The sequence below is a fragment of the Phaethon aethereus genome (genome assembly GCF_964289735.1).
Source record: "Phaethon aethereus genome assembly, chromosome: Z".
Taxonomy (NCBI): Eukaryota; Metazoa; Chordata; class Aves; order Phaethontiformes; family Phaethontidae; genus Phaethon; species Phaethon aethereus.
In genome coordinates this window covers 29,021,380-29,047,637 of record NC_138577.1, presented here as the reverse complement: position 1 = coordinate 29,047,637, position 26,258 = coordinate 29,021,380, and the positions used below count along the sequence as shown (strand labels likewise).

General features: G+C 37.0%; 1 protein-coding gene across 1 annotated transcript; it reads left to right on the top strand.

Annotated features, from left to right (window-relative positions):
- Window positions 1-1,105: 1,105 nt before the first annotated feature.
- POLK (DNA polymerase kappa) lies at window positions 1,106-24,733 on the top strand (the record flags this gene model as incomplete). The annotated part of the gene is made up of 13 exons (XM_082012993.1): window positions 1,106-1,177; window positions 5,937-6,089; window positions 6,467-6,598; window positions 11,473-11,626; window positions 13,685-13,900; window positions 15,645-15,769; window positions 15,951-16,117; window positions 18,235-18,267; window positions 19,974-20,070; window positions 21,319-21,490; window positions 22,352-23,284; window positions 24,454-24,505; window positions 24,649-24,733. Exons 1-13 carry the CDS (start codon window positions 1,121-1,123, stop codon window positions 24,731-24,733), a joined length of 2,376 nt encoding a protein of 791 aa, XP_081869119.1. The 5' UTR covers window positions 1,106-1,120.
- Window positions 24,734-26,258: the final 1,525 nt, after the last annotated feature.

The following is a 26,258-nucleotide window of genomic DNA, read 5'->3' as shown; positions in this document are numbered from 1 at the left end:
GAGGGGATAAAAGATGAAATGCATGTCTGATTTTGAAAAAAGACACACTCTAATGTCTTATAATTGAGATTTCTTCTAAGCTATGAGACATGACACATTACAGTCTTGCCATTCATCATTTTTATGATTATTGTAAAAGTGAATATTTTTGCTTTTTATATAAATGCCTAGTTCTTACTTGACTATGGCTGAATTCTAGGCATCACAGTTTGGCAGTCAGAGGCTTTGAGCTAAAGATTTTTCCACTTTTGGAGACTTTATCAGGTGGTTCAATAAAAGACATTGCTTCTTCCTTCAAATGTTATTTCTCTTGTAAGCTAAGCAGATGTTGCAAGGGAAGTATTTTGTTTCCTGGTTTTTAATTTTCATCTTTTCTATTTCATTATATCCCCTCTTTTCTTTGTTATGAGTCAGCAAGGGAAGTCATGCTATATGTTCTGTACATGATTCTTGCCTTTTTATGCTTTTGTTACATCTCCTTTTATTCACTCCTTTTCTTGAAGGAGTAATTACACCCTTGAGAGCAAGAGGGCTTTTTTATATGCATTTCCTTTTCATCATCCCCTTCCAAATAGCTTCTAATTCTGCAGTGTCCTTCAGGATGAAATGGTTGATGAAATACTCAATGTTATAAGTGGATTTGACTTTTACAATGTTATTATTTATTTCCGCGTAGATTAAAAGCTTAAATCAAATTTTTTTAGAGTTTTATACTCCTTATCTTGGAGGTGTTGCAAAAAATAGTTTGACTGTTATCTACTATTTTGGAATTTTTGTTGTCAAGTGTTAGAACAAGTAAACATAGTAAGTTCTCTAAATAGTCCCTTATAATCATCTTGAGTGCAGGGCATGTGAGAAGGAGAAATGTATTTGTGTCATTTGAGGAAAGAAATGTGAAACACCAGTGGTCTCTTTTGTGCATCGTTTATATGAAAATCCAAAGTATGCATTAGAAACTGTTACTGTACTTTACATTTTCTGCATTTAAAGACCAAATGTTATTGTTTATAGGAAAAGACAGAGTAAAAACCTTAATGTTTTTGCAATTTTCTTCCAGGGTTCTAGATTTTATGAAAATGAACTTAAAAAAGATCAACAAGTTAACCAACGAATTGAAAAAATGATGCAGCTGAAAGAGAAGATTACAACACAACAGCTCTTGAAAGCACAGCTGCAGGTACTAATCTTGTAAAGTCTTTCTGGAGTAACTGGCAAATAATAAACATTTTGGTGTGTCCTAGTTTATTGCGTTAAATTCTGGTAATAAGCACAATGTTAACTACCATTTTGATATTAGTCATGCAAGTGAAAGTGCACAATGTTATGATGATATAATCTTAATAAAAACTTGCTAGAAGAATAGATTGTAAAATCACTCTGAAATGTTCTCTAATTGAGTAAAATGAAGCAAAGTAATTCCTGTTCTTCTAAGTCTGATCAGTTGAAAGGTATGTAATTATGCTTTATGTAAAAGTTATGTTAAATACTTTGTTAATAAATATCATATCAGTCTTGAGTTTACTTTCTGTTTTTATAATATATGTGTATTTGTGTTCAATGGCCTACAGTGGGATGAAGGGGATCACAGCTGTCAACTCTTCTGCATATGATGTATTAATTACTTATGCTAATTAATGAAAAAATCATCATGGCAAGCAGTCACAAGAAGTACAAGTGTCCTGAACTAGAAAGTCGAAGAGGCTATTTATTTTCTCAAATGCCAATGATAGATGATAGTATCCAAAGTATTACCATGTATGAAAGGTTGTTAAAAGGAAACAGCACCAAGGTTACACAGTAAACATTCTCAGGTGCAGAAGAGTTAAAGTTCCTTGTAGAAGCTTAATTCCTTTCCTTTTTCATTTGTACTGTGATTCAGTCTTTAATTACATGATTGCTTGTTATTTTTCCCTAACAGGCTTCCTACTTCATTCAGTGCACAGTGCAGACAGTGTTCACTGAGTGGGCATTTATTCAATATTTACTGTTGTTATTGTTCAGTGGGTGACTCCAAGGTTTATTTGTTGTACACTAGTCTAATCCAGCTTTGAATACAGAATTACTGACTTCTTCATAGGCTTTTCTATGTTGTACATCACATAGTGTGAATTCTTTAAATTATTCTTGCAATACTCCAGCAAAGTAGAGTGATATTTATGTTTTGTAGATGAGGAGCTGAAGCATGTGAAGATTAAACACGTCCATTAATTTTGGATGGCATTGTGAGGATTACTGGTCCTGAGCTTTGGTGTACAATCTGTTTTTATTCTCTGCAGATTTGCAAATCACTTCTGTAAATTAGATGCCAGTGTATCAAATTTGTGCCCAGAAAAGCTGGCAATTACTGAGTACCTCTGAAAAGTTTGTTACAAGCCTGTATGCCTCAACTGTTTTTAGTTAATCTTTAACATGGATCAGTTATGTCTTTGCTTGTCAGTTGGGGTTTTTTTAGTTTTCTGGGGTAGCTTTTAAGTCATTTAATTCTGAAAAAATATTTCCATTTCCATCCCTCCTTCACCACAGAACTTCTCATTTTACAGAGAACAGTCTTTCTTATAAAATGAATGACATGAATGACACAGATTCATTACATAATTAAAGAATATATAGTGCATATAATGAAAGCCAATACATCTGAATTCCTTCGACTACCCTCATGCTTTTTCTAAACTTGATTCTTTGATCTTGCAATATGTTATTTTCTTTTAATGTTTTATATGAAAATTGCTTTCTATAGAAGAAAAAAGGAACTTAAAAAAAGAGAGAAATTCTTTCACGTGGGTCTTACTGGGACCTGAGTTTCAAACTCCGTGTTTGAAATATTCATGCCACTTACTCAGATGGCAGTTGTCTTTATTTCCAATGGAGTCACTGTTAAGTCAGCTGCCATACTGCATGAGAATTGTCACTAGAGGGGGATAACATGCACACTTTTTTTGCTGGCTAATTTTAGATCTTTGCTGCTATAAAGCCATCTAAAAATGTTGGATTTTGGTACCATCCTCTGTATGCATATAAGCTCTGGTCATGATTGTTGTTGCTGTCATTTCTTCATCACAAGTTCTGACCCTTCTGCTCTCTCCTCTCCTTTCTTTTAATTTATCCTCTCCTGAATTTTCCTTCTCTTGTTCTGCATTCCCAGATTACCATCAGTCCTTTTTCCAAAGCAGTCCTTGTCTATGCACCCGGAGTCCCCACTGAAGTCTCCAGTCTTCTGGTCCAGCCAGTCTTTATCTGGTTATGTCTGATAGCCTATATGCCTCCCCCTCCTCCTGTCACTTAACTGCCAGCTACTCTTCCCCAGGCCATTGTCTCCACCTTTAACTTTGCAAGTCTGGTTCATAGTATTTGGTTTTCTTAATATGTGCTGTGTGTTGTTTAATCAGCTTTCGTAGGTCTTCAGATGTGAATATGGTCAGCTCTCATTATCTTCTTTCTTCTTTATTGTTGTTGTCTATCCAGCTCTTTAACTCTTTCTTTTTAGTACTACCTTCTGATACACCATGAGAGAATTTGTGCTTTTAAAATTTGTAAGTGGGAGGTACTCCAGTGGTTATCACTGCTTGTTATCTCTTCACTTCGTCAGATGCTTTTACAAATAGAAAAGAGATTTTGAATAATCTTTTCTGTCTTACTTTGACAAAGCAATTTAAGATAGAAAACTTGTATCATGGGATAAGAAAGAATGAGAGGTTACTCTTTAAGTTGTCTAAAAGTCAGTATAAGCAAAATTAAAATTCTAATTACAATTTTTACTTTTAGGGTTTTTTTAATCTAGTTTAGAAGTAAAAAAACTTAGTATCTCTTTTCAAATCTTCAGTGCTCTTTCAAATCTTCAAAGGAAAATTGAAAGCAGCTTTTAAAAACTTGTCAACCTGGCTTGCCTATGGAACTATTCCATAACTTTCCTTATCTTACTAAGGAAACATTTGTAGGTGCCCAGAATTCTCTCAGTATGTTTGGGTGTGTTTTGTTTTGGCATATGACTTGTATCAGTTGCTTTTGTTGAAGAGTTATGCTTTTGTATTTCTGATTAGTTTAATGCAATTTTACTTCATTCTTTAGATGTATATGTTAGCTGATCAACATCATGTTAGAAATACATTTGGGGAGAAAAAGCAAAAAGAAGTTTGTTAAAATGTGATAAACTGAAATACAGAAGTTATGTAATTAAAGGAGCATTTGACAATTAATTAAGCAATTTGAGAGTAACCTGAAAATTATCTGTGAAGTATGATTTAAAATAAGGGTACTTTTCATTATTATAATGTGACTTGAATCCTTGCTGAATTAGTAGCATAACGATGCTAATGTAAATTCTCCGGTTTTTGTTGTTGTTGTTTGAATAGCTTTTTCCTTGTGCTTTTAATTTGTCTAAACCAGTTTTCTTGACCTCAGGGAGCATACTGTGCTCTCGTGTATGGAATAGCCTAGTCTGAGGCCCCATTCTAGCCTTTCATCCCTCAAATCAATTTAGAACAAAACAGAGAAAAAACTTTGTAAATTATTACTCAGCAATTTAGTTAGAACATTCATAGTCATTTGCCTTGGTTCAAGTGTCTTCAGCTCCAAAGATGGGGTTTTGGATAAGTTGTTATGTTCTTTGTTAAGCACCTCTCCTGAGGGGAAAAAGAGAGAAACTGTCTTAAAGTAAGAGTGCAAATTGCATATAAATAGCCCTCTCCAGGACCATAAACTCATTGTAATCAAGCCAGAGACATTTCTGTAATGGTACCTTGATGTCATGAATGAGTCTGCGTGTCTGTGCTTGCAAGCAAAGTGAAACTTCGGTTCCTTTTCACTATTTGCATTTCTTGAGCTCTTTTATGCTTAGTTGTTTTTTCCTAGCAGTAGCAACCTTGTGTTGTGTAAATAGAGGTTAGCATAGTCATTAGAGTGGTTAGATAATCATAGTTTGATAGCACTTCTTTTTTTAAAAAAATATTTTCTTTTGCTTCGAGTGTGATGTGTAGTACTGGCAACATAGTCATCTTAAACCAGTAGACCTTAAAAATCACCTGTCAAATAATGCACTCATGCTTCTGGTGGCACTCACAGTTCATGCCTTATTCATAGGTGACAGATATTTCAGAAACAAGCACATGATCTGCAAGTCTTTTGTTAAAAGAATGCAAGCAAATTAAGCACAATTGAAGTATTTCATGGCGAGGTCTGTGTGCTTGGCCTCTACCTCACAGCACCATGGAGCTGATGAAGCAGGAGTACTGCTTACAGTCTACTAGTAGACATTAGATCTTTAACTCTTGGAGTGAAACACACTTTCTAGGTATGGACTTTTCTTTAAAAGTCACCTTGAAGTTTTGCTAGCAATCTAGCCTTATATGATACAGATTCCTGTAAAAAGTGTTGAGGAATTTTATGACGGGATTAACAGCAACTTGCTTAGCAGTCAAAGAACCTGTTTGTTTGAGACCTTATTTCCGACAAGGCAAGATAGATGGATCTGCCCTGTGAGTTGTAGGTCTTCTCTTCACCTCTTTAGGCCGATTTTCTGAAGTGTGATAGCTTAATTTAGGAGTATTCTCTAACAGCATGTTTTCAGTTGTATTTTTTTAAATAACCTATATCACAGGAGCTAAAGCTGCATGTTCAGTGGTCTTAGAAAGTTTCTGTCTAAATTGGATGATGTACCTTTTTTTTTTTCCACACAGGTGTGTGTTTGTTGTTTGTTGTGTTGGAGTTCTTTCATTAGGTTTGGGGGGTTTTTTTGTACTGTTTGCTACAGCAGTGTTCTCTCTGAGAGCAAGTTTCATCAGAAAGATGGTTGGGGTTTTTTTTTGATGCTGATTTGGTAGGGTTTGGGTTTGTTGGGTTTTTTAACAATATGCCAGGTGGATTTGAGTTTTTAGGATCATCTGTACTATTGCACTTCTGCCAGATTAATAGTTTTTCAATTATTGGTTTATTCTGTTCAGGTGGACAAACTTGTGGTAGAACTGGAACAAAGCCGTAACCTTAGCAATACAATTGTACACATTGACATGGATGCCTTCTATGCAGCTGTCGAAATGCGAGACAATCCAGAGCTGAAAGAGAAGCCTATAGCAGTGGGATCAATGAGTATGTTGGTAAGGCCAAATGTCAAGCTAATACAGAGATCAATTACATGAACCTAAAGCCTAATAAACCATACAATAATAACATATTATAATGACACTGTTATATAGAAATTTTTGTAAGTGTGGAAAACTAACAAAAATAACAGAGGAAATACCTGTTCTTAGACTAGACCATGTAAGCTGGATTTAATTTTCAGTAAAAAGTCTACTGATGTAAGTTCAAAGGATGTAAACAGATTGAAAAGACGGAAGGGGGAATGCATATAAGTGCTCAGTCTTGTCAGTCTTTTCTGCATGAGGATATGTGATTAGATCTTGATTATTTAACAATAAACTTCAAGAAAAACTTCATTACTGAACACTAAACTTACTTAATCTCTCCTAAGTCCACCTCAAATTACCATGCTCGGAGATTTGGTGTACGTGCAGCCATGCCTGGATTTATTGCTAAAAAGCTATGTCCGCATCTAACTATAGTACCATTAAATTTTGAAAAATACGGCAAAGTGAGTAAAGAGGTAAGTCTGAAAGTGCTCTCTAACCAAAAGTCAGTGTACTCTGTTTTAGACTCTATCAATACATCAGTTCTAGATAACATGGAAAGTGGTAGTTTAAATATTAAACTCTTCAGTCATGTGGCTTTGAGCATCAGTTAAACAAAACGTTGATGCTTTTGGACAAGGAGGTGAAAAAACATTGCATTCACCCATCATGCCATTTTAATTAAGTCACTAGCAGTGCTGATAGAGATTTTCAAAACTGTGTAGTGAGCTGATGATGACACTTGAGCCTTATTATTCTTTAAACTTCAAAATCATGGAGCATAATCTAATTACTAGGAAGCTGCAAGTACATAGGAAATGTGGAGATAATAATTTCATACAATGCATAATCATAATTTTGAATGTTAATTACTGGAGAGAGAAACAAAAACATTAGTGAGTTCTAAATGCAGATTCATTTGTTCTAAAAGAAGGGACTTGAAATAAAGAGCAAGAAATTAGGGAGAAAAGAAATCACATTTTGCTTTAATGCAAGTGATTTTACTTAGTGCCAGGAGAAATACTTAGGATAGCCAAAATCATGTTTATTTAAAAAAAAAAAAAGTCCTTTGTAGGTCTTAGATTAAACTAGTGCATGGCACAAGTCTCCTGACTTCAATAAAATTATGCCAAGGTTTATTTCTTTATTGTCATGAAGCCTCAATCTCTTCACATAACTAAAGGAAGCTAATTACTAATTTTGATATTACTAGATTTTTCTCACTTCTGTTGGAAAAAAGCATATACAAATATGAGTATTTTAGAATGGGTTTGAACTTGTTAAGGATCTTGGATTTCATTCTGTGTATTTCATTTGTTGTTTTATGTGGTAAAGTATTAAAGGTTCAGGTTGATCTGTTTTTTTACTTATGTTTTTCTCTTGCAATTTGAATTGAAAATATTTGAATTTATTTCATTTTGTCATTAAAAGTTGAGCAGTGAATCCTATCCTTAACCAGTTTCAGAAAGATGAAGTGCATGTGAACAAATGTTGTGATACCTAAGAATTTGACCAAATCTGATAGAGAAAACATGCCGCAGTCAAATTTTCCTCCTTGTTTAAAAAAAAGAGAGGGGAAAAAAAGAAAAGAAAAGGTAGAGATTTTATTTTTAACAATTAATTTATTATGTTGCCTTTTGGGACGATCCACTTATCACTAAAGACTTTTCTAACAAGTTTTGCCTGTGGAGTTACAGAATCACAGAATCACTAAGGTTGGAAAGGACCTTCAAGATCATCAAGTCCAACTATTAATCCAGCACCACCGTGTCCCCTAAACCATGTCCTGAAGTGCCACATCCACACATTTTTTGAACACTTCCAGAGATGGTGACTCCACCACCTCCCTGGGCAGCCTGTTCCAATGCTTGGCCACCCTCTCAGTGAAGAAATTTTTCCTGATATCCAATCTAAACCTCCCCTGGCGCAACTTGAGGCCATTTCCTCTCATCCCATCACTAGTTATTTGGGAGAAGAGACCAACACCCTCGTCACCACAACCCCCTTTCAGGTAGTTGTAGAGAGCAATAAGGTCTCCCCTCAGCCTCCTTTTCTCCAGACTAAACAACCCCAGTTCCCTCAGCCGCTCCTCATAAGACTTGTGCTCCAGACCCTTCGTTGCCCTTCTTTGGACACGCTCCAGCACCTCAGCATCCTTCTTGTAGTGAGGGGCCCAAAACTGAACACAGGATTTGAGGTGTGGCCTCACCGGTGCCGAGTACAGGGGCACAATCACTTCCCTACTCCTGCTGGCCACACTATTTCTGATACAGGCCAGGACACTGTTGGCCTTCTTGGCCACCTGGGCACAGTGCCAGCTCATGTTCAGCCATCTGTCAACCAGCACCTCCAGGTCCCTTTCCGCCGGGCAGCTCTCCAGGCACTCCTCCCCAAGCCTGTAGCATTGCATGGGGTTGTTGTGGCCGAAGTGGAGGACCCAGCACTTGGCCTTATTAGACCTCATATAGTTGACCTCTGCCCATCGATACAGCCTGTCTAGATTCCTCTGCAGAGCCCTCCTGCCCTCCAGCAGATCAACACTCCCACCCAGCTTGGTGTCATCTGCAACCTTACTGAGGGAGCACTCGATCCCCTCATCCAGATCATCAGTAAAGATATTGAATAAGACTAGCCCCAGAACCGAGCCCTGGGGAACACCACATGTGACCGGCCACCAGCCGAATTTAACGCCATTACCCACAACTCTCTGGGCTCGGCCGTCCAGCCAGTTCTTCTTTACCCAGTGAAGAGTATGCCTGTCTAAGCCACAAGCTGCCAGTTTCTCCAGGAGAATGCTGTGGGAGACGCTGTCAAAGGCTTCACTAAAGTCCAGGTAGACAACATCCACAGCCTTCCCCTCATCCACCAGGCAGGTCACCTGGTCCTAGAAGGAGGTCAGGTTGGTCAAGCAGGACCTGCCTTTCATGAACCCATGCTGGCTGGGCCTGATCCCTTGGTTGTCCTGCACATGCCCTGTGAGCATTCTCAAGATGAACCGCTCCATGATCTTCCCTGGTACCGAGATCAGGCTGACAGGCCTGTAGTTCCCAGGATACTCCTTACGGCCTTTCTTTTATGAGTGTCACATTGACAAGCCTTCAGTCTTCTGGGACCTCCCGTGTTAACCAGGACTGCTGATAAATGATGGAGAGTGCCTCGCTAAGCTCCTACGCCAGCTCCCTCGGTACTCTCGGGTGGATCCCATCAGGCCCCATAGACTTATGGGTGTCCAGGTGGCTTAACAGGTCCTTAACTGCTTCCTCCTGGATTATGGGCAGGTTATTGTGCTCTCCATCACCATCTTCCAGCTCAGGGGGCTGAATACTCTGTGGATACCGGGACTGGCTATTAAAGACTGAGGCAAAGAAGGCATTAAGTACCTCAGCCTTGTCCTCGTCCTTGGAGACAATGTTCTCCGTCATATCCAGTAAGGGGTGGAAATTCTTCTTGCCTCTCTTTTTGTGGTTAATATATTTGTAGAAGCATTTTTTATTATGTAAAACATAATACAGTAAAACAACTGTGGCCAGACTGAGCTCTAGCTGGGCTTTTGCCTTTCTGATTTTGCCCCTGCTTGACCTAATGAGATCCTTGTACTCTTCATGAGTTGCCTTCCCCTTCTTCCAGAGATGATAAACTCCTCTTTTCCGAGTCCCAGCAAAATCTCCCTGTTCAGCCAGGCCGGTCGCCTTCCCCACCAGCTCTTATGGCACATGGGGACTGCCTGCTCCTGCACCTTTAAGATCTCCTTCTTGAAGACTGTCCAGCCTTCCTGGACCCTTTTGCCCTTCAGGACTGTCTCACAAGGGACTCTTTCAACCAGTGACCTGAACAGACCAAAGTCTGCCCTCCGGAAGTCCATGGTAGCAGTTTTGCTGACCCCTCTCCTTACTTCGCTCACAATTGAGAATTCTATCATGTCATGGTCGCTAAGCCCAAGACGGCCTCCAACCACCACATCTCTCACCAGTCCTTCTCTGTTTGTAAACAGCAGGTCAAGCAAGGCACCTCCCCTGGTGGGCTCACTCACCAGCTGTGTCAGGAAGTTATCCTCCACACACTCCAGGAACCTCCTAGATTGTTTCCTCTCTGCCGTGCTATACTTCCAGCAGATGTCCGGTAGATTGAAGTCCCCCACAAGTAAATGCAAGACTTCTTCCAGTCGCTTATAGAATGTCTCATCTGTCTCTTCGTCCTGGTTGGGTGGTTTGTAACAGACTCCCAGCAGGATATCTGCCTCATTGGCCTTCCCCCTCATCCTTACCCATAAGCACTCTACTTGATCTTCACAATCATTGATTTCTATACAATCAAAACACTCCCTAACATACAGAGCCACCCCGCCACCTCTCCTTCCCTGCCTAGCCTTTCGGAAGAGCTTATAGCCATCCATTGCAGCACTCAAGTCATGAGAAGCATCCCAGCATGTTTCTGTGATGGCAACTACATCATAGCTGTCCCACTGCACAATAGCTTCCAGCTCCTCCTGTTTGGTGCCCATGCTACGTGCATTGGTGTAGATGCACTTGAGCTGGGCTATCGATTTCAACTCTGGCACGCCACCCCTAGGCTCATCTCTAGTGAGCCTGGTTTTATCCCCTTCCCCTTCAAATCTAGTTTAAAGCCTTCTTGATGAGTCCTGCCAGCTCATAAGCAAGAATCCTTTTGCCCCTCGGAGACAGTTGCACTCCATCTGCTGCGAGGAGGCCCGGTGCCATGTAAACTGCCCCGTGATCAAAAAACGCAAAATTCTGATGATGGCACCAGCCCCTGAGCCACGTATTGATCAGATATGCTTTCCTATTCCTTTCAGCGTTCTTCCCTGTCACTGAAGGGATTGATGAAAACACTACCTGTGCTCCCACTCCATCGACCAGTCACCCCCGTGCTCTATAACATTGGCTATAACTTTAGTTTGAATGTAATTTAAAACTTAGGTGTGGCTTTTTTTAACCTTTGCATATATGATGTCTGACACACAGTGCATAGAAGGGTGCATCAGCTTGTGCGCCCTGCATAGTTCCCTGGTCCCCAGAGTTCTATGCAGGTGGTTACTGCAGTGTCTGTGAACCTAGTGCCTGTGGAGTCCTTATGCACTGATTTTAATGACCTCTGGAGTAAAATACACTGCTCAAAATCTGTTTAGTTCTCACTTATTATTACTATCTTGCTACTTGTGAGAAGCAGTACTAGAATTTTCCAAGAGCAATAAATAATTTGTTCTGTAAGTATCTTTGATATTGATTGGTCATCTTGAAGTTTCAGAGTACATTTGTTCACCTTGTAATTGTGTGTCAGGATCTGCTCTTACAGCAACAAGGCTTTAAAATTTCACTATGTGTTTATCAAGGTTAGAGAAATACTGACAGAATATGATCCCAATTTTATGCCTATGGGCCTAGATGAAGCCTACTTGAACATAACAGAGCACTTGGAGGAAAGACTGAACTGGCCTGAAGATAAGAGAAGATTCTTTTTTAACACAGAAAGCACTACAGGAAAAGGTAAGCAGGTTACTGTTTTTTCATGTGGTCACCTGACACTGAGGGGAACAGAAGGTTTCTTTTAGGGATCCTTGGCAGACTGATGACAGCACTAAATTGTAGTTACAACTTAAGCTTTGTTTTCTTAACAGGAAATTATGATTACACAGTTTGCTGTATCAATATGACAATCATAGTCTAGACTCAAAAATCATGTAAAAGAATACAAATCACTCCCTCAGTCCTCGGAGGAAGCAGATGATGATGGAGGTGTCCCTGGCTACCTGGGGGTCCCAGTCTCACTGTCCAGCAGCAGTTCTGGTCCAGGTTCCCCCTTAGGACTTGTAACTACTTGGTTTTATGGACAGTGCACTGGGTGCTGTCACACTTTCCTGTCCTGTGGCGAGGTCATCAACAGCACCTGGCTGGCCGGGTGCCTGCGACCTTGAAGGCTGGAGAGGAAGTGAGTAATCGGCCCAGTGCCCGGGAACCTTCAGGCCACTTCCAGAGTGGAAGAAGAAATCTGGTTCATCTACTTGTGCACAGGACCTTCAGGGCCTGATAACGAGGGGCAAGGGAAGGGATACATGACCCGCTCAGTCACAGAGAATGACTGCTTGCCTTATAAAAAGGCGTTAGTTCTGCTAACTGCATTACCAGGGGTTGGGAGCAGGGGCTACCAGTCACACAAGCATATAATGTAAGCTTCAGATAAGCTGCACACATTGAAAGTGTACATATGTAAGTCCTTGCATAATTCGTCCTTCCATATAGTCTCTACCTCTGACTTGTTAGTTTAGAGGTTAACTTCCTCTACTACTCACCTGTGCATAAAAGGTATGCTGCTGATGATTTGGACTTGCAGAATTTTAAGTTGAATAAAATGTGTGAAAAGTGGTACTAGGTTTACTAAACCAAATCATGTGTTTTAGGAATGTATGTTTCCTTTACAATTCAACATGATAGTTTTGAAAATAAGTCATAATAATCTTATGACTTAAGGAGGTGTAGAATAAATAGGTTTACTGTTCTAAATGTTATTTGTATTTTGCAAAGGTGTTTCCTAAAATACTATAGTGAGTCCTGTACATCAGAAACATGAGAAATTGTCTGCAAAGACAGTGTGCATAAGCTCTAGTTACATGATTATTTTACAAGACTAAAAATGTATAAAGTAATGGGCACTGCAGGAGTTACAGTAATGCTTAAGGTATGACTGGATTTCACTTGGCTCTGGAAGATGAGTTGGTACCACATCCACAACTGCATGCCCAACTGTGAATAATAAAAAAGGAGTCATGCAAATTGTCGATTGATGCACAAACCAGAGTATTTATATATCAGTATTCAAAAATGATCTAAGGAGCCATTAAGAGGATAATCAAGGATACAGTACTACTGAAAAACATTAATAGGACAGAAAGAAAAAAAACAGCATAGTCTTTACAAAATAAATATGTGATATGTAGTCATGTGCCTCTTCATACCTCTCTGACGTCTTGGTTCTTCTGAAACACAAACAAGCATTCAGAATGTGAAACTATAATAATAAAGTTTGTAGAGTCAGACAAAGAGCTGCTGACATTACTTGTTCTACTATGACTGCAGTTGAAAACAAGAAGCTTACCAGGCCGATGGTTCTAGAACCAGATATTCCAAACCCCTAATTTTCTTTGGAGACTATTGAAAAAACTTCTGCCAAAGATTTTTATTTCCACAAAAAGGGAGCATCTGGTCTTTAATCTGATATGAAACAAAAATAATACCAAAATTTTGATGCCTTTCTGCTGCTGCAGCAACAGACTGTTAAACCTTGTTGCTATTCTGGAAGTTACATTCAGTCTCCTAGCCAATTCTTCCAATGCCAGCCAATCTCAAATCATATTAAGAACAAAGCAGTCATGACTCTCTTTAAACAAAAACGCAATGCAATTGCTTTGGCTAAATAATTACTATTTTTTTTCCAAACAGAAAAAAATAAAACTGCTGATGAGCTCTCTTCAGCCACTGCAGAAGGAAATCAATAAAGTATATGTTTTATATTGATGGATTAATTGTTTGTGTTTCTATCTAACATAGATAGAGACGATATAAATATGTCAGCCAAATTTAATGAAGATGGATACTCTTCCTCACCGGTATTGTTTGAAGACAGCACATCTCTGATGGATGACCACCCTGAACGAAGAGATCAATCAGTGGAAAATTCGGTTGTCTTTGGAACTTCTCCAGAGGAAGCTGTGAAGGAAATTCGCTTTAGGATTGAGCAGAAAACTCAGCTGACTGCTAGTGCAGGTATTCGGACACATGTGCATAATAATAATAATAATAATAATAATAATAATAATAATAATAATAATAATGCTTTGTATTTCCACAGTGTCTTCTACTCTAATCTCAGAGGGCATTAAGAAATTAGCATTGCCACAGTGTTTTTGTGCTGCAAAGAAATAACGCTCTCTTTGCAAGTCTGCAAAGACTATGACTTTCAAGTGTTTCAAGAGATGTTACGGCTATCAAAGCCACTCCTTGGTTTAGGGGTTTTTTTGTTGCTTTTTTTTGAACCATAGAAACAGTTATATCATTTTTTGCTTCTTTCTTCTTGAAATATAAGTAGTGTTGAAGAATGACCAGTGTGCTCAGGAGCTAACCTGAAACACACACTGGTGGTTGTTGTTTTAGTGTTTCATGTAAATTGTAAATTTAACCAGAATTGCTTTCATAAGCCAGTGGTCATAGTGACATCTGTCACTGGTTGCTAAATTGCTGTTAGTTTGAATAGCAGATCTGTATTGTTAAGTATTTCTAATAGTTCTCCACACTGTTGCTTCCTTAAGGCGGTATCAAAATTAATTTAAAAGTTCATTCCCAGAGAAGTTTGTATTGAAGTTAATAAACTATTCGCTAGCTTTTTCATATTTACCATTCAAGTTTTATGTCTTTTGACTTCAGGCAACCTACCTGTAAGTCTCAATTGTTTTGATGATAATCTGGATTAGGTCACTAAAAAAAGTGTATGTCCCTAGCTACTTGGATGCCATCCAAACTGCTTTGTGAACCAGGTCAGTGAGTCATCAGGGAGTGCTGAACGTTCTGAAGCAGATGTGGAAGGCCAGGAAAGTGTTGAATGTAAACAGAGGTAAAGGAACAGCTAGGAGGAAGAAGAAGGATGAGACCCTCCTTTCCTGTATGTTATCTCATGAGTAGTAGCAAAATATTTTGTTCTACTGAAATTTTGCCTTGCTAAGGATAAGTTAGTGTTTAGAAAACAGACATAGCTTTATAACTGCATCAGGCGTTTTAAGCCTAAAAATTAAAAACAGAAGTTTTGAATAATCTTGAATAATATATTATATTGGTGAGCGATTCAAAATTTAGACCATTAGAGCTGTAGCACAGATTAATTTTATTTTTCTTGCTAAACCAGTTCCAGAGTTCATTTGTAAAAACAGAAATTTTCATAGGAAAGAGCCAATGCTCCTCATCTCTGTCAGTGTCAGTGAAATATATATATGTTTCTAAATGACTACCTAGCAGTTGTAGCCCACAAAAGACTTTCATTTGGTAAATTTTGTCAAAATTAATTTAGACTTTTTGCTGAAATAGAAGGAAGAAATATCTCCTCATTAAGAGTTCATTATAACTGCTGTTGTAAGCATTTCCTTTTGTCTTACCATAATCACCATCATAAAATCATTCAATTGTGTAACTGTTGTTATTTTTAAACACTTGGTATTTAACCCCTCATGACTTATTAGTGCATGTTGTGTTACCCTGGCTATCTTAAAATAGTAGGTACACTTTATCTGGTGCATCCATTATATTTAATCTACCACATGTATTTATGTTCGCACATGTCTATTACAAAATTTTTTTGCAGAATTGTAACAAATCTGGTTATCAGTTATTGTCATGCTTTTGCTTATGTTTAGTCTTTGCCAAATGTGTAGGTTACTCTTGTGCTTTTAAATACTAGACAGTTAATTAAACATTGTCTTGTACTTTTTAAGAATAGGGGGTTTGTTTGTTTGTTTTTAAGGAATAGCACCGAATACAATGTTAGCAAAAATGTGCAGTGATCGCAATAAACCCAATGGGCAATGCAGAATTACTCCTGAGAGACAAGCAGTGCTAGACTTCCTGAAAGATTTGCCCATTAGAAAGGTAAGATATCATGATATATACTATGAAATCGTGTATGTTCCTTATGTTCTAAAAGGAAGATTTCTACTGAAGAAATAGACTTTTCTAGGTAATCTGCCCCGTTGTGTTTGATTTAAATTGTTCTTGGTATTGGATCTACAAATGGAAAGTTTACAACATAATGATACTTAGTCTTTTTCAGGTGCCAGGTATAGGAAAAGTAACAGAGAAGATGTTAAAAGCCCTTGGAATTGTGACTTGCTCAGAACTGTACCAGCAGAGGGCACTGCTTTCTCTTCTTTTTTCAGAAGCATCTTGGCGTAATTTCTTGGATATTTCTCTAGGTTTGGGTTCAACGCATTTGGAAAAGTATGTTTTGGTGTTTTTTTCTCCTGTGTTTACATTTTTATAAATTTTTCCTTATGTGTTACATACTGTACATTTTAAGACATATTTTATTGACAAACAAACATTATGAAAATTTGTCTTGTTTAACAGGTTTCAAAAGATCTCTGATACCTATTATGGTTACAGTTATGGCTAAGATGTACACAACAGCCAAACATTAAAAAGAAAAAGTTTGTACAACCAAATCAAAAAGTCTGTCAGAGAAGTTGCAGTTAAATGTATATCCAGAAATCAAGTCAGTATCATTTAGGATAACCTCATAATTACTGAAATAGCTAAAGAGAAATGAGTTATCCTAAGCAGAGGTGTTCAGTCCTGTTTCTTCTAGAAAACCAATATACATTAATTGCTTATTATTATAATTATATGATTGTAATGAAAATCATGTTAGTATCTGATCTCCTCTGGTGGTAAATTGCCATATTTCTGTTGAAAATAAGTGAAGTTTCTGTGTCTCCTATCATGTTTATGTACTTATTTGTAATCTAAACTTGTGAATTTGCTGGAATAGAACTGAAAATTTTTATATACTTCTTCATACCTTTTCCTTTAAGGTTCATACTACTGTAATGGCTTTTTAGCCTCCTGTTGGGAGGGGGGAAATCAGTCTTACTAGTCAATACTTCTTTTCAATAATAGCTGTCATTTCTAAGCCTTTCCTGGATACAAACATGGAACACTTGTTCTTAAAAAAAAAACATAGCATTTTGCTGTTTGTGTAAGAGTCTTAATTTAGGATTGAGTCCTTTCTTTTAAATATTCCTTCCTTAAATATCCTTCTATCCTTCCCAAAGTGCTGAAATTCTATTTAAAAATGGCTTGACAATGATTTGATTTCATTAGGAGTTCCAAAGTATCTTACGTACTTCTGAAAGACCTTTTCCGTATTATTTGTTACTTCTCTGACAGTAATAGATCCTCTTTTTTCCCATTTGACTAGAAAATAATACATACAGTTACCAGTTTGTAGACTAGTAATGTGCTAGCACAAATTTTTGTGTTGTTTTTGTTTTCAGAAGTATGTTGACTTGAAACAAAATATGCAGTAAGATTGACTTTGTGAAGATGACTTGGTAAAAGATAAAGTGCAGTTTTCCAAATATTTCTTTCTGTTAAGATAATGCAGCCTGAAATGGTCCTTTAATAGTTGGTGCACTGTCTCCTCTTATTCACCCTGTTTAGGTGTTACATGGTCTGGGAAATCTCCCAGTATGTACCAAAAAAAAAAAAAAAAAGGGCATTTCAGAAGCCTAGATTATCATTGTGAGGGGGAACACATTTTTACAGGTGTTATCTAAGAAATTTATTTCTTGGTTTTGTTTTTATTAGTACGAACCTGATTTCAGTGATTTTACTGTGGAGAAAGCAAGCCCTTAACACACCAACACATGAGTCCTCAGTAAATGGTTCGTCTTGCAGTTATTGTCTGTGACCTTGTCTTTTACAAAAATCTGAGGGTACCAAATTTGTTATTTCCAATACTTAGAAGAAGAACCTAAAAAGAAAACGCTTTGAGGAACTCCTTATATGCAGAAGAGTTGTTAAAGGTTGCTCAGTTAAAACTGGAAAGAAGAAAACAACTAAACAAATAAACAAAAAAAGCCTTAACACATCACCTTTAACTTGGGCAATAATTTAGACAGAAGGCAAACTAATTCCTCAGATAAACAAATATTCAAATAGACACAATATGTTCACGATTTTAATGGCAGTGCTTCACAGTTACAGCTAGGTGAGACAGCACAGGATTTGTAGTTAGTTTTGTTTTTAAATAAGACTCCTTCTGATATAGGAGGTAAGTTTTGGTGGTTTGTGGGGGCTTTTTTAAAAACTTTACTTTTGTTGACATCTGTCTGATCTATGTCTCTACTTCATCTATGTCTATCTTTTAAAAAAAGTATTCTCCATTTCTCACTCGCTTTAACTTGATGTACAAGATTTGTAGAAGAAGTTAACATCCAGATTTTATAGAAGAGACTGCTGTTAGTTATTGAAGCATGATTGGTTGACTCAGAGTTTATTGAAAAAGTAACAGTTCTATGTAAAGTGAGTATAATAAATTCTTTTTCTCTTTAAAGGGATGGAGAAAGAAAAAGTATGAGCACTGAAAGGTATGCTTGTGCCAGAGGTACTTCTGTCCATTTGTGTGTTCTTTTTTCTCATCATCTGATTCTCCTCATGCCTTTAATGTATCAAAATGGTCTTTAAACTGTAATATAGGATGGAAATATATAAGGGTTTGAATTTTTTTCATATGTTACAGCTTAATGTCAATACCAGTCTAGTATCCTGCAGTCACATGCATGGCAAGTATAGCATAAGGTAGACTCGCAAAGCAGACAATAATTTTGCATGGTTAACTAAAATTGTTTACATTTTCTAACTTTTAAGTTTTTACCAGTGTAAAGTTTCTAAAGAAGGTGGTGTATGTAATTTCCAAAAGCTATTTTTTAAAAAGGAAATACTGCGAAGATAATCTACAGAGCACCATAATAATTATCCCTGCCCTCATGTGTTGTCCCTTCTTAGAAAAGATGAGAAAAGATTCTTAATTCTTTTGAGACTTAATAGTTGTGGGCACTTAAATAAGCTCCGTAAGGTTTGGTACCACCAGAGCTGAGAAATTTATGGCTGTAGTCTTGTGCTGGTTTGCAGGCAGACAGATAGTCTGAGTAGCCTATTGTACCTTTCTGCTTTTCTTTCTTCCTTTTTTCCCTAAGGGAAACTGTTTTAGACCAGAGACATCAATGGGCTGCTGAAATCATGAAACTAGTTTATATGGGGGAAGAAATGGGCCTGAAATAACATTCTCTCTGTCCTTCCCCTTCCAAACTTAGGACTTTCACAGCTTCTGAATTACTGCAGCATTGCAATGCTGTAAATCACTGCAGCATTGCCAGTATAACCTGAGTTACTCCTTGGATAATGGCATGGGACCCACCGTAAAATATTAATCGCATTAGTTTGGCAGCATGCAAACGTTCTTCGGGGAATGTGAATTGTAATACAGGGTGACTTTTCAATGCAATCAGGTAAACCTGAGTATAACTTAGAGATGTGAAATCCAGTGTAACGATAGGGACTTTACACTCATAAATATAAAGCCTGGCTTGAAACAATTGATCTGCGAGACCTTTCCAAAGTCATCTGGCAGCTGTAAGTTTTGCTTCCTGCTTCTCTTAAAAGCATTACTAACTGAAGGTTGCCTTTCCTCTCATGTTATTACTAAAAAGCAGACGAAAAAATAATACTGTAATTCCCCTGCTGAGAACCTAAAAAGCTCTAGCAAAGGCAGTTAGCAATGTTTTTGGCAGAAACATAGTTTTCGTCCTCTGAGGCTGACATAATTATCCTATCTTTTTCTTAGCATCCATGTTATTTATTTCTGATACTTGTCTCTAATGACTTTCTGATCCTTTCTTTCTTCTGATGTTACACAGCACTGTACAAAGGAGATTAAATACAAATAACTTGGCTGGCTCCATGAATTCAGTTGGTGCTAGTATTCTCTCCAGCAAACATTTAAGCATTAAAGACCTTAAATCTGATACATTTTCAAATAGTGCATGAAAAATTGAAAGCCAAATTATTTCCTTATTTGAAGGGCTTTGCAAACATTTTGAAACATGTAAATGTGCACAAATATTTCTGTGTCATATTTGTATTAATATTAATTTTTCCTTGAAGTAAACACTCAGACTTATACAACCTTCTTCTGATGTAGTTTTGTTTAGTTACACAAAAAATACTTATAGATGGCAGCCACTGAACAAATTTTAGGATTTATACTGAAAAACAGATCTTACCTTTATCTTAGAACATTCAGTGAAATAAACACAGCAGAAGACCAGTACAGCTTGTGTCGAGAACTCTGCAGAGACCTTGCTCAAGAGCTACAGAAAGAGGGACTTAAGGTATTTTTATTTTTCTCTGTTTACTTGCAAAAAGACAACACTTTGCACTCAAACCTATTAAACGCAGCATTAGTGTGCATGCTTTCAGCAGCATCATACCATGCAATCTATTTTCAGAAGCCTCCATTCTTTTATTTGCAGATATTTAGAATGATTTAAGCAGCATTTTGAAACTGTTCAGGTGGATATCTAATAACATACATGGAAAAAATTAAACTAATTAACCAAGTTACTTAGCATATAAACATTTTATGCTAAAAGCAATGTTTATAAAGAAATAATAGAGCTGATTGTCTATGAGCTGTGCTTTGGTCATGTAATACTAATGTATTTAAACTACATGTTATACTAACGTATTTAAAAGAGACTGTTTCTCTCCCATATTCACACAGGATCCAGTCAATAGCCAGTAGTGTAGTTTAAGAAGGTCATGTGTCCCAAACTTCCTGACAAGTTACTCATACCATTCAATAGTATGAAGGGTATGAACAGTCCCTGTATTCCTTCTTCCCAAATTTCTGTTTATTATCTGGAAAGAACAGTTCATATTTTCTATGGACGTCTTTATGGTAAAGCAAGGAATAACATTCAAGACCTAAAAGAATTGTGATTAGTCTTCTTCAGCCATAAAAGATTGTCTCAAAAGATGACAGATTTAAAGGAAAATCATCAGCTAAGAAGGACAAAGGGATAAGCTTACAAAGGCACCAGAACAAAAGGAGTGCCATTTATTTACATTTGAATGGACACACTAAATCACACAAATGGTTTGGAAGGTGTTGCCACACGAATATCTGTGCCAAACACAGATGCTGTGTGTTGCTTTGATAGGACCATGCAGGAGGAAGGATGTTTTCAATGAATTACACATCCTTAGTAGTTTTTCCAGCAGACTTAAGATACCTGGCACTGAAAGTTTCCAAGTGAGGAAATAATTTTTTGTAGACAGGGTAGAAGTTGTAGCCAGAGCACAAAATGCGTTGAACTGTGGCAGATGGTCTGCTGGGAACCATAGCCAAATGACCCAGTTCAGAGAATTCAACTTTGCCAGCAGTTTAGGAGGAAAGGCAGAATCTTTCAGACAAATTCTTGGCAGTGCCCCTTGCTGTACATAGATAAGCACACAGTCTTGACTATGGCTTTAGGGCCCTTATATAGATGCTACATAATAATTGTTTCTGTGCTGTATATGACATACTTAACCTTTTTCTTTTTTTTCCCTTTTTTTCTTTTTTTTTTTTCCCCTAGGGTAAAACTGTTACCTTGAAGCTAAAGAATGTGAACTTCGAAGTAAGAACAAGAGCTTCAACCGTGCTGTCTTCTGTTTCTACTGAGGAGGAAATATTTGCTGTTGCTAAAGATTTGTTAGGAACAGAAATTGACAGTATTGCTCCTCACCCTTTACGGATAAGACTTATGGGTAAAATATTTTAAACTCATTCTTCCTTTTCAGAGTTAGGTCTTAAAGGGTTTCAGAGTAATAGACTGTACTCTAAATGGCTATAAATGTGTTTATCCTTTCTCCATTACACTGCTAGTTTTTGCAAAGTGAAACAGGTCTGGAGTGCTGAATGGTGACTCAGGAATGTTTCACTAACTGCAGTTGTACTTTTCCTGCCACCTGTTAGCCCTGGAACAACATAGACATCATCATGAGAGTAGAATCTTAACGCATCGCAATGCTTAATTCAACTGCCTTAAAAGAGATTTCAAATCTGCTTTGCACCACAGCACCAGATAGTTTTGGTCCATAACCTTTTTTAGAAAGAAATGCTCTAAAGTGCTTACAGATTTGAAGATGCTACGTACTGCAAGAAACTTGAAAATTTCTGTCAAAAGTAAAGTCAGTGTTTTGATTCAAAGACACTTGTGTTTCAAGTGCTTATACATTCTGCTTGAACCATTTAGTGATACATAAAACTTAGTTTTCTATGGTGTTAGAATACACTGAATCAAAAAATATTTTGGTGAGGAAACTTAATGGAAAACTCTCTTTCAGACTGAATTCTATATAACTGTATTAAGTTTATAGCCTCATGTTATGGTGCAGCCAGTTAAAACTTCATGGCTATTGAAATTAATAATATGTTTGGGCAAGTGTTTGGTCTGATAAAATTGTATAGACCTTGTGATCCATTGTTAGCATTTGCAAGTAGTGTAGCCTCCTTTAGAGACAAAATACACTTTTATTTGGTGGATGTGTACCTCAAAAGCTGTTAATTAAGAATTAGTATCAAGTTTTCATAAAATTGGTATTAGAAGTTTGTTTTTTAATCATTAGGTGTACGAGTATCAGGATTTCTGAGTGACGAAGAGAAGAAGTACCAACAAAAAAGCATTATGAGTTTCTTAAAATCAGGAAAAGAAATTGGTTTTCTTGGGCTTCAGCCAGGGAAGTCCAACAAAGAATATTTCACAAAAAATTCAGAAGCATGTCCCAGAGGGAGTTTTTTTGATAGAAAGCGAGCTGCAAGGCAACTAAACAGTAGGGATCTTTCTCCAAATGAAACTGTAGGTAAGCAGCTCTTTCATGATAGTAAATCATCAGCAAATTTTGTGAAAGAAACAAAGGCAATCACAGACTTACAGAATTCTAATGTGTGTAAGATCCTCACCTGTCCTGTTTGCTTTGAGGAGCAAAGCAGTAGTAATTTGGAAGAGCTTAATAGGCATATTGATGAGTGCCTCAGTGGGACTCTTGTTAAAGATACCATGGAAATATCCCAGAATGACAATTCAAGAGAAAATACACTTAACTTTATTCCACAATTTAAAAATGAAAGTGTTGATGAATGTAAAAAAAATAAAACGGATCAATTAGCAGAAACAGACCAGTCAGCAAGTACATCTGACAACTCTACTAGCAATAGCACAGAAGAGGTCACTCACAGAGAAAGACAGCCTAGCAATCTCGGTGATATTGCTAGAAATGTGTGTCTGAAACAGTGTGTCTTCCCCAAAAGAATTTCACAAGATGAAGACCATTTTGAAAAGACTGAACATACAGAAGCAACTAGTTCATCCTGTTTCTTTGAAGTCAAAGACGACAGTGTTCTTGTTTGTCCAGTTTGTAATTCCGAACAGAAAACCGCCAGTCTTGTATCATTTAACAGACATGTGGATGTCTGCTTAAATAAAGGCCTTATCCAGGAGCTGACAGAAAAAAAAGATTTTCCTACTAAGACTTATAATATGGAAAATTCAAACAGAGTTGGTGAGTATGTACATTAGGATATGCTTAAGCATTCAAATTACCTGCTTGTATAAGTAAAGCAATTTGGTAATGGTGTATTTTAAACTTTTTAGGGCTTTGAGCGTTTTGCAACAAGTTCATTTGAGTAAGGCCTGTGTAAGAGTAAACACTTTTATTTAAAAAATATCAATTCAGTTTTCATGACAAACTAGATTTATGAATGTGATGGTAGTTACACAGCGCATTCTCAGTTGCTACAATGGTGACACAGGTATTACCGCTCATTTCTGTAAATTTCATGGTTGCTACCTCCCAGCCATGTTCAGAAAGGTGTTTGTAAGGCCACTGAGATTTAAGTGAAAATCAGTGAAAACATCTTCAACCTCAATCTTTTCAGAGATTCAGTGAACAGAAAAGTTCCATTATATAATGTTCTGGCAAAAACAGAGAGGTGGTGAACTAAAGCATAATGGCAGGAACTTGCAAACCTGTTCTACATCTAATAACATTACATAACCACACCTGTAACTTGCCAAACCTGTAGCATATTTACTCAAGTAGTTGGTCTTTTTGATGAAGAGTTAATCTTTGGCCAGATTAGAGGACATGTGCAGGTAGTTAAGTATGTATTTGAAGTACCTTGTCAATAATCTAACTTGGGACCTTTGTAAGAGGAAATTAAAATGCTAGTGTGCTAGAATTATCGAAACACAAGACATTACATATATGAATCTTTTACACAAAAATATTTATAAGCAATGTTGTTGTTACATGTGCAAACAGGCTTTTTTTTAAATGAAAAACTTACTGTTGGCAAAGATTCTTCTCCCCCCTGCAGGATAAAAAAAAAAAAAAATATATATTTTTCAATGACTGTTGTGAAAATCAACTATGTTATGCTGAAATATTTCTGAAAACTACAACAAGGTTCAAATTAATCTCTTAGAATTCAATGAACTAAAGGGATTTTGTTTTTCTCTTTTAAAAATGTTACTATAAACTACAGTACTCAGACTGCAGATAATAAAATATTATTTGCTCCTTGAGACAGATTAAATTTGGTTACATTAAAAAAAAAAGGAAGGAAAGCTTTACCTAAAACTTTTAAAAGTTCTGCCATGTATGTAGTTTCTAAAGCATTCTTGCTTTATTGAAGTAATTAATTTTGGTTGTTTCCAATTAATTTTCAGGAGGTTTAAGCAGAGGACAGCAACGCACAAATCCATCACAAGGAACAAAAAGGTAAGGGTTTTCTGGAAACTTAAGTACACTACTACTTTTAAAATAATAAAGTTTATAAAAATACTTGGTGTTGTAAAAGTTCTGTAGGTATGCATTGTATATTTTAACCTCTTACTGGTTTTTGTTTCTTTCTTTAACTTTAGGTCTGGACTAACAACTTCACAGTCGGTATCAAAAAAGGCTAAATCAAGCAATTCCAAGCATACAATTGAAATGTTTTTTAAATGACTATGTAGCAGCATATTCTATATGAAGTATTTCATAATGTTTTATGACTGAAAATTAATTTAGCATTGGTAGTAGGCTAGATTCAGGTGCCTGTCACTTTGGAGCCATTGCACAGCTGTGTGAAAAGAATGCGATGTTTGAGGTAGAAGAAGAGGTACAACTAAGGTGGTTTATTTGTTTTGGGTTTTGGTGGAGTTTTTTTGAGAATAATACTTTTTTTCCAGTTGTTTCTGAGAATCAAAATTCACTAGCACTTCGACTTTGTTTCTATTGGACATGTGGAACTTCACAGAGTCACAAGCAGCCTCATGACTTCTCTCTGCCATCCAACAAACAGAACAGGGAGATTAGAGCTGCCACTGAGCAGGCCTGTAGGGCAAGCTGCCTGAAGGCAGGGATCATGAGCTGGGGTGCCGCCCTGTGCTTACTGAAGACCCTTATCCCACCCCTGACCTGCTGTCGTCTTTGTTGGTTGTATTGGCCATGGTAGCCATAGTAGCTCAGGCTGATGCTGCCTTGGACAATTCAACACCAAATTTAATTGTGGTATTAGCTGTGTGATAACAAAGAAGTTGTTGCTTGATTTCAGCTTACAAACAGCTGTCTTCTCAGTGCACACAAAAATTGATTGGTCTTGCAGTTTCAAAGGAAAAGAGCAAGAATGTAGAGCCCAGGCAGGCTTTCATTGTTGTCACTGAAAGTTACTTCAGTAAGAGTTGATGGACCAGCCCTGAAGGACTCATTGTGATGAGATACAGGATGACTTCACTGATTGAAAAAATGTTAATAAACCTGTTGATGAGAGAAAGATTCTTCTGGGTTAGTCAGACGAATGCTGTTTGATCCTTGGCCTTTCCAAAGTAACTGAGAACTTTTTCTTTGCAATTGTGAAATTGTTACCAGTCAGTAGCACTAAATTTACTCTAAATAGAAGGTCTCATGGTGCAATAATAATATCAATGATGTGCAAATACGCAAGATGCTGAACCTTCTTATTGTTTACCTATCTTTCACTTGAAAATTATTTTGTATTTCTAAATGAAGGATATTTTATGAGTGCATATGTGGAAGGAGGAAGTTGTAAAGTGCAAATATTTAAAATACTCTTTAGATTTTTTCTGTTCATACCAAATTGCTTAAATGTAGACATTTTATTATAAGTAATATTTATCAGGCAAATAATTTATGATGACAGATTGTGTAACTGATCAGTTATATGGACAATGTCAAACCATGTATGAAATATAAACTGCTTTTTAATTGCAAAATCTTTAAAGAAATTGCTACTGTAGTGGCTTCTATGGAAGCATCTGTTTTGTTGTTTAACTGCATTGGAAGTACTTTGGGGTTTACTTGTTTTTTAAACAAACAAATGTGTACCTGGTATGTTTTAGATGTCCAGGCTAAGTCCAGAACATGCTTGTTTGTTTCCAAATTTGCTGGAATGATTTCGCCATCTCTACCTGCTCATCTCTTTTTTTGCCACATGCTACTGCACCCACAGCTCTGTTATTTGAATCCTTGA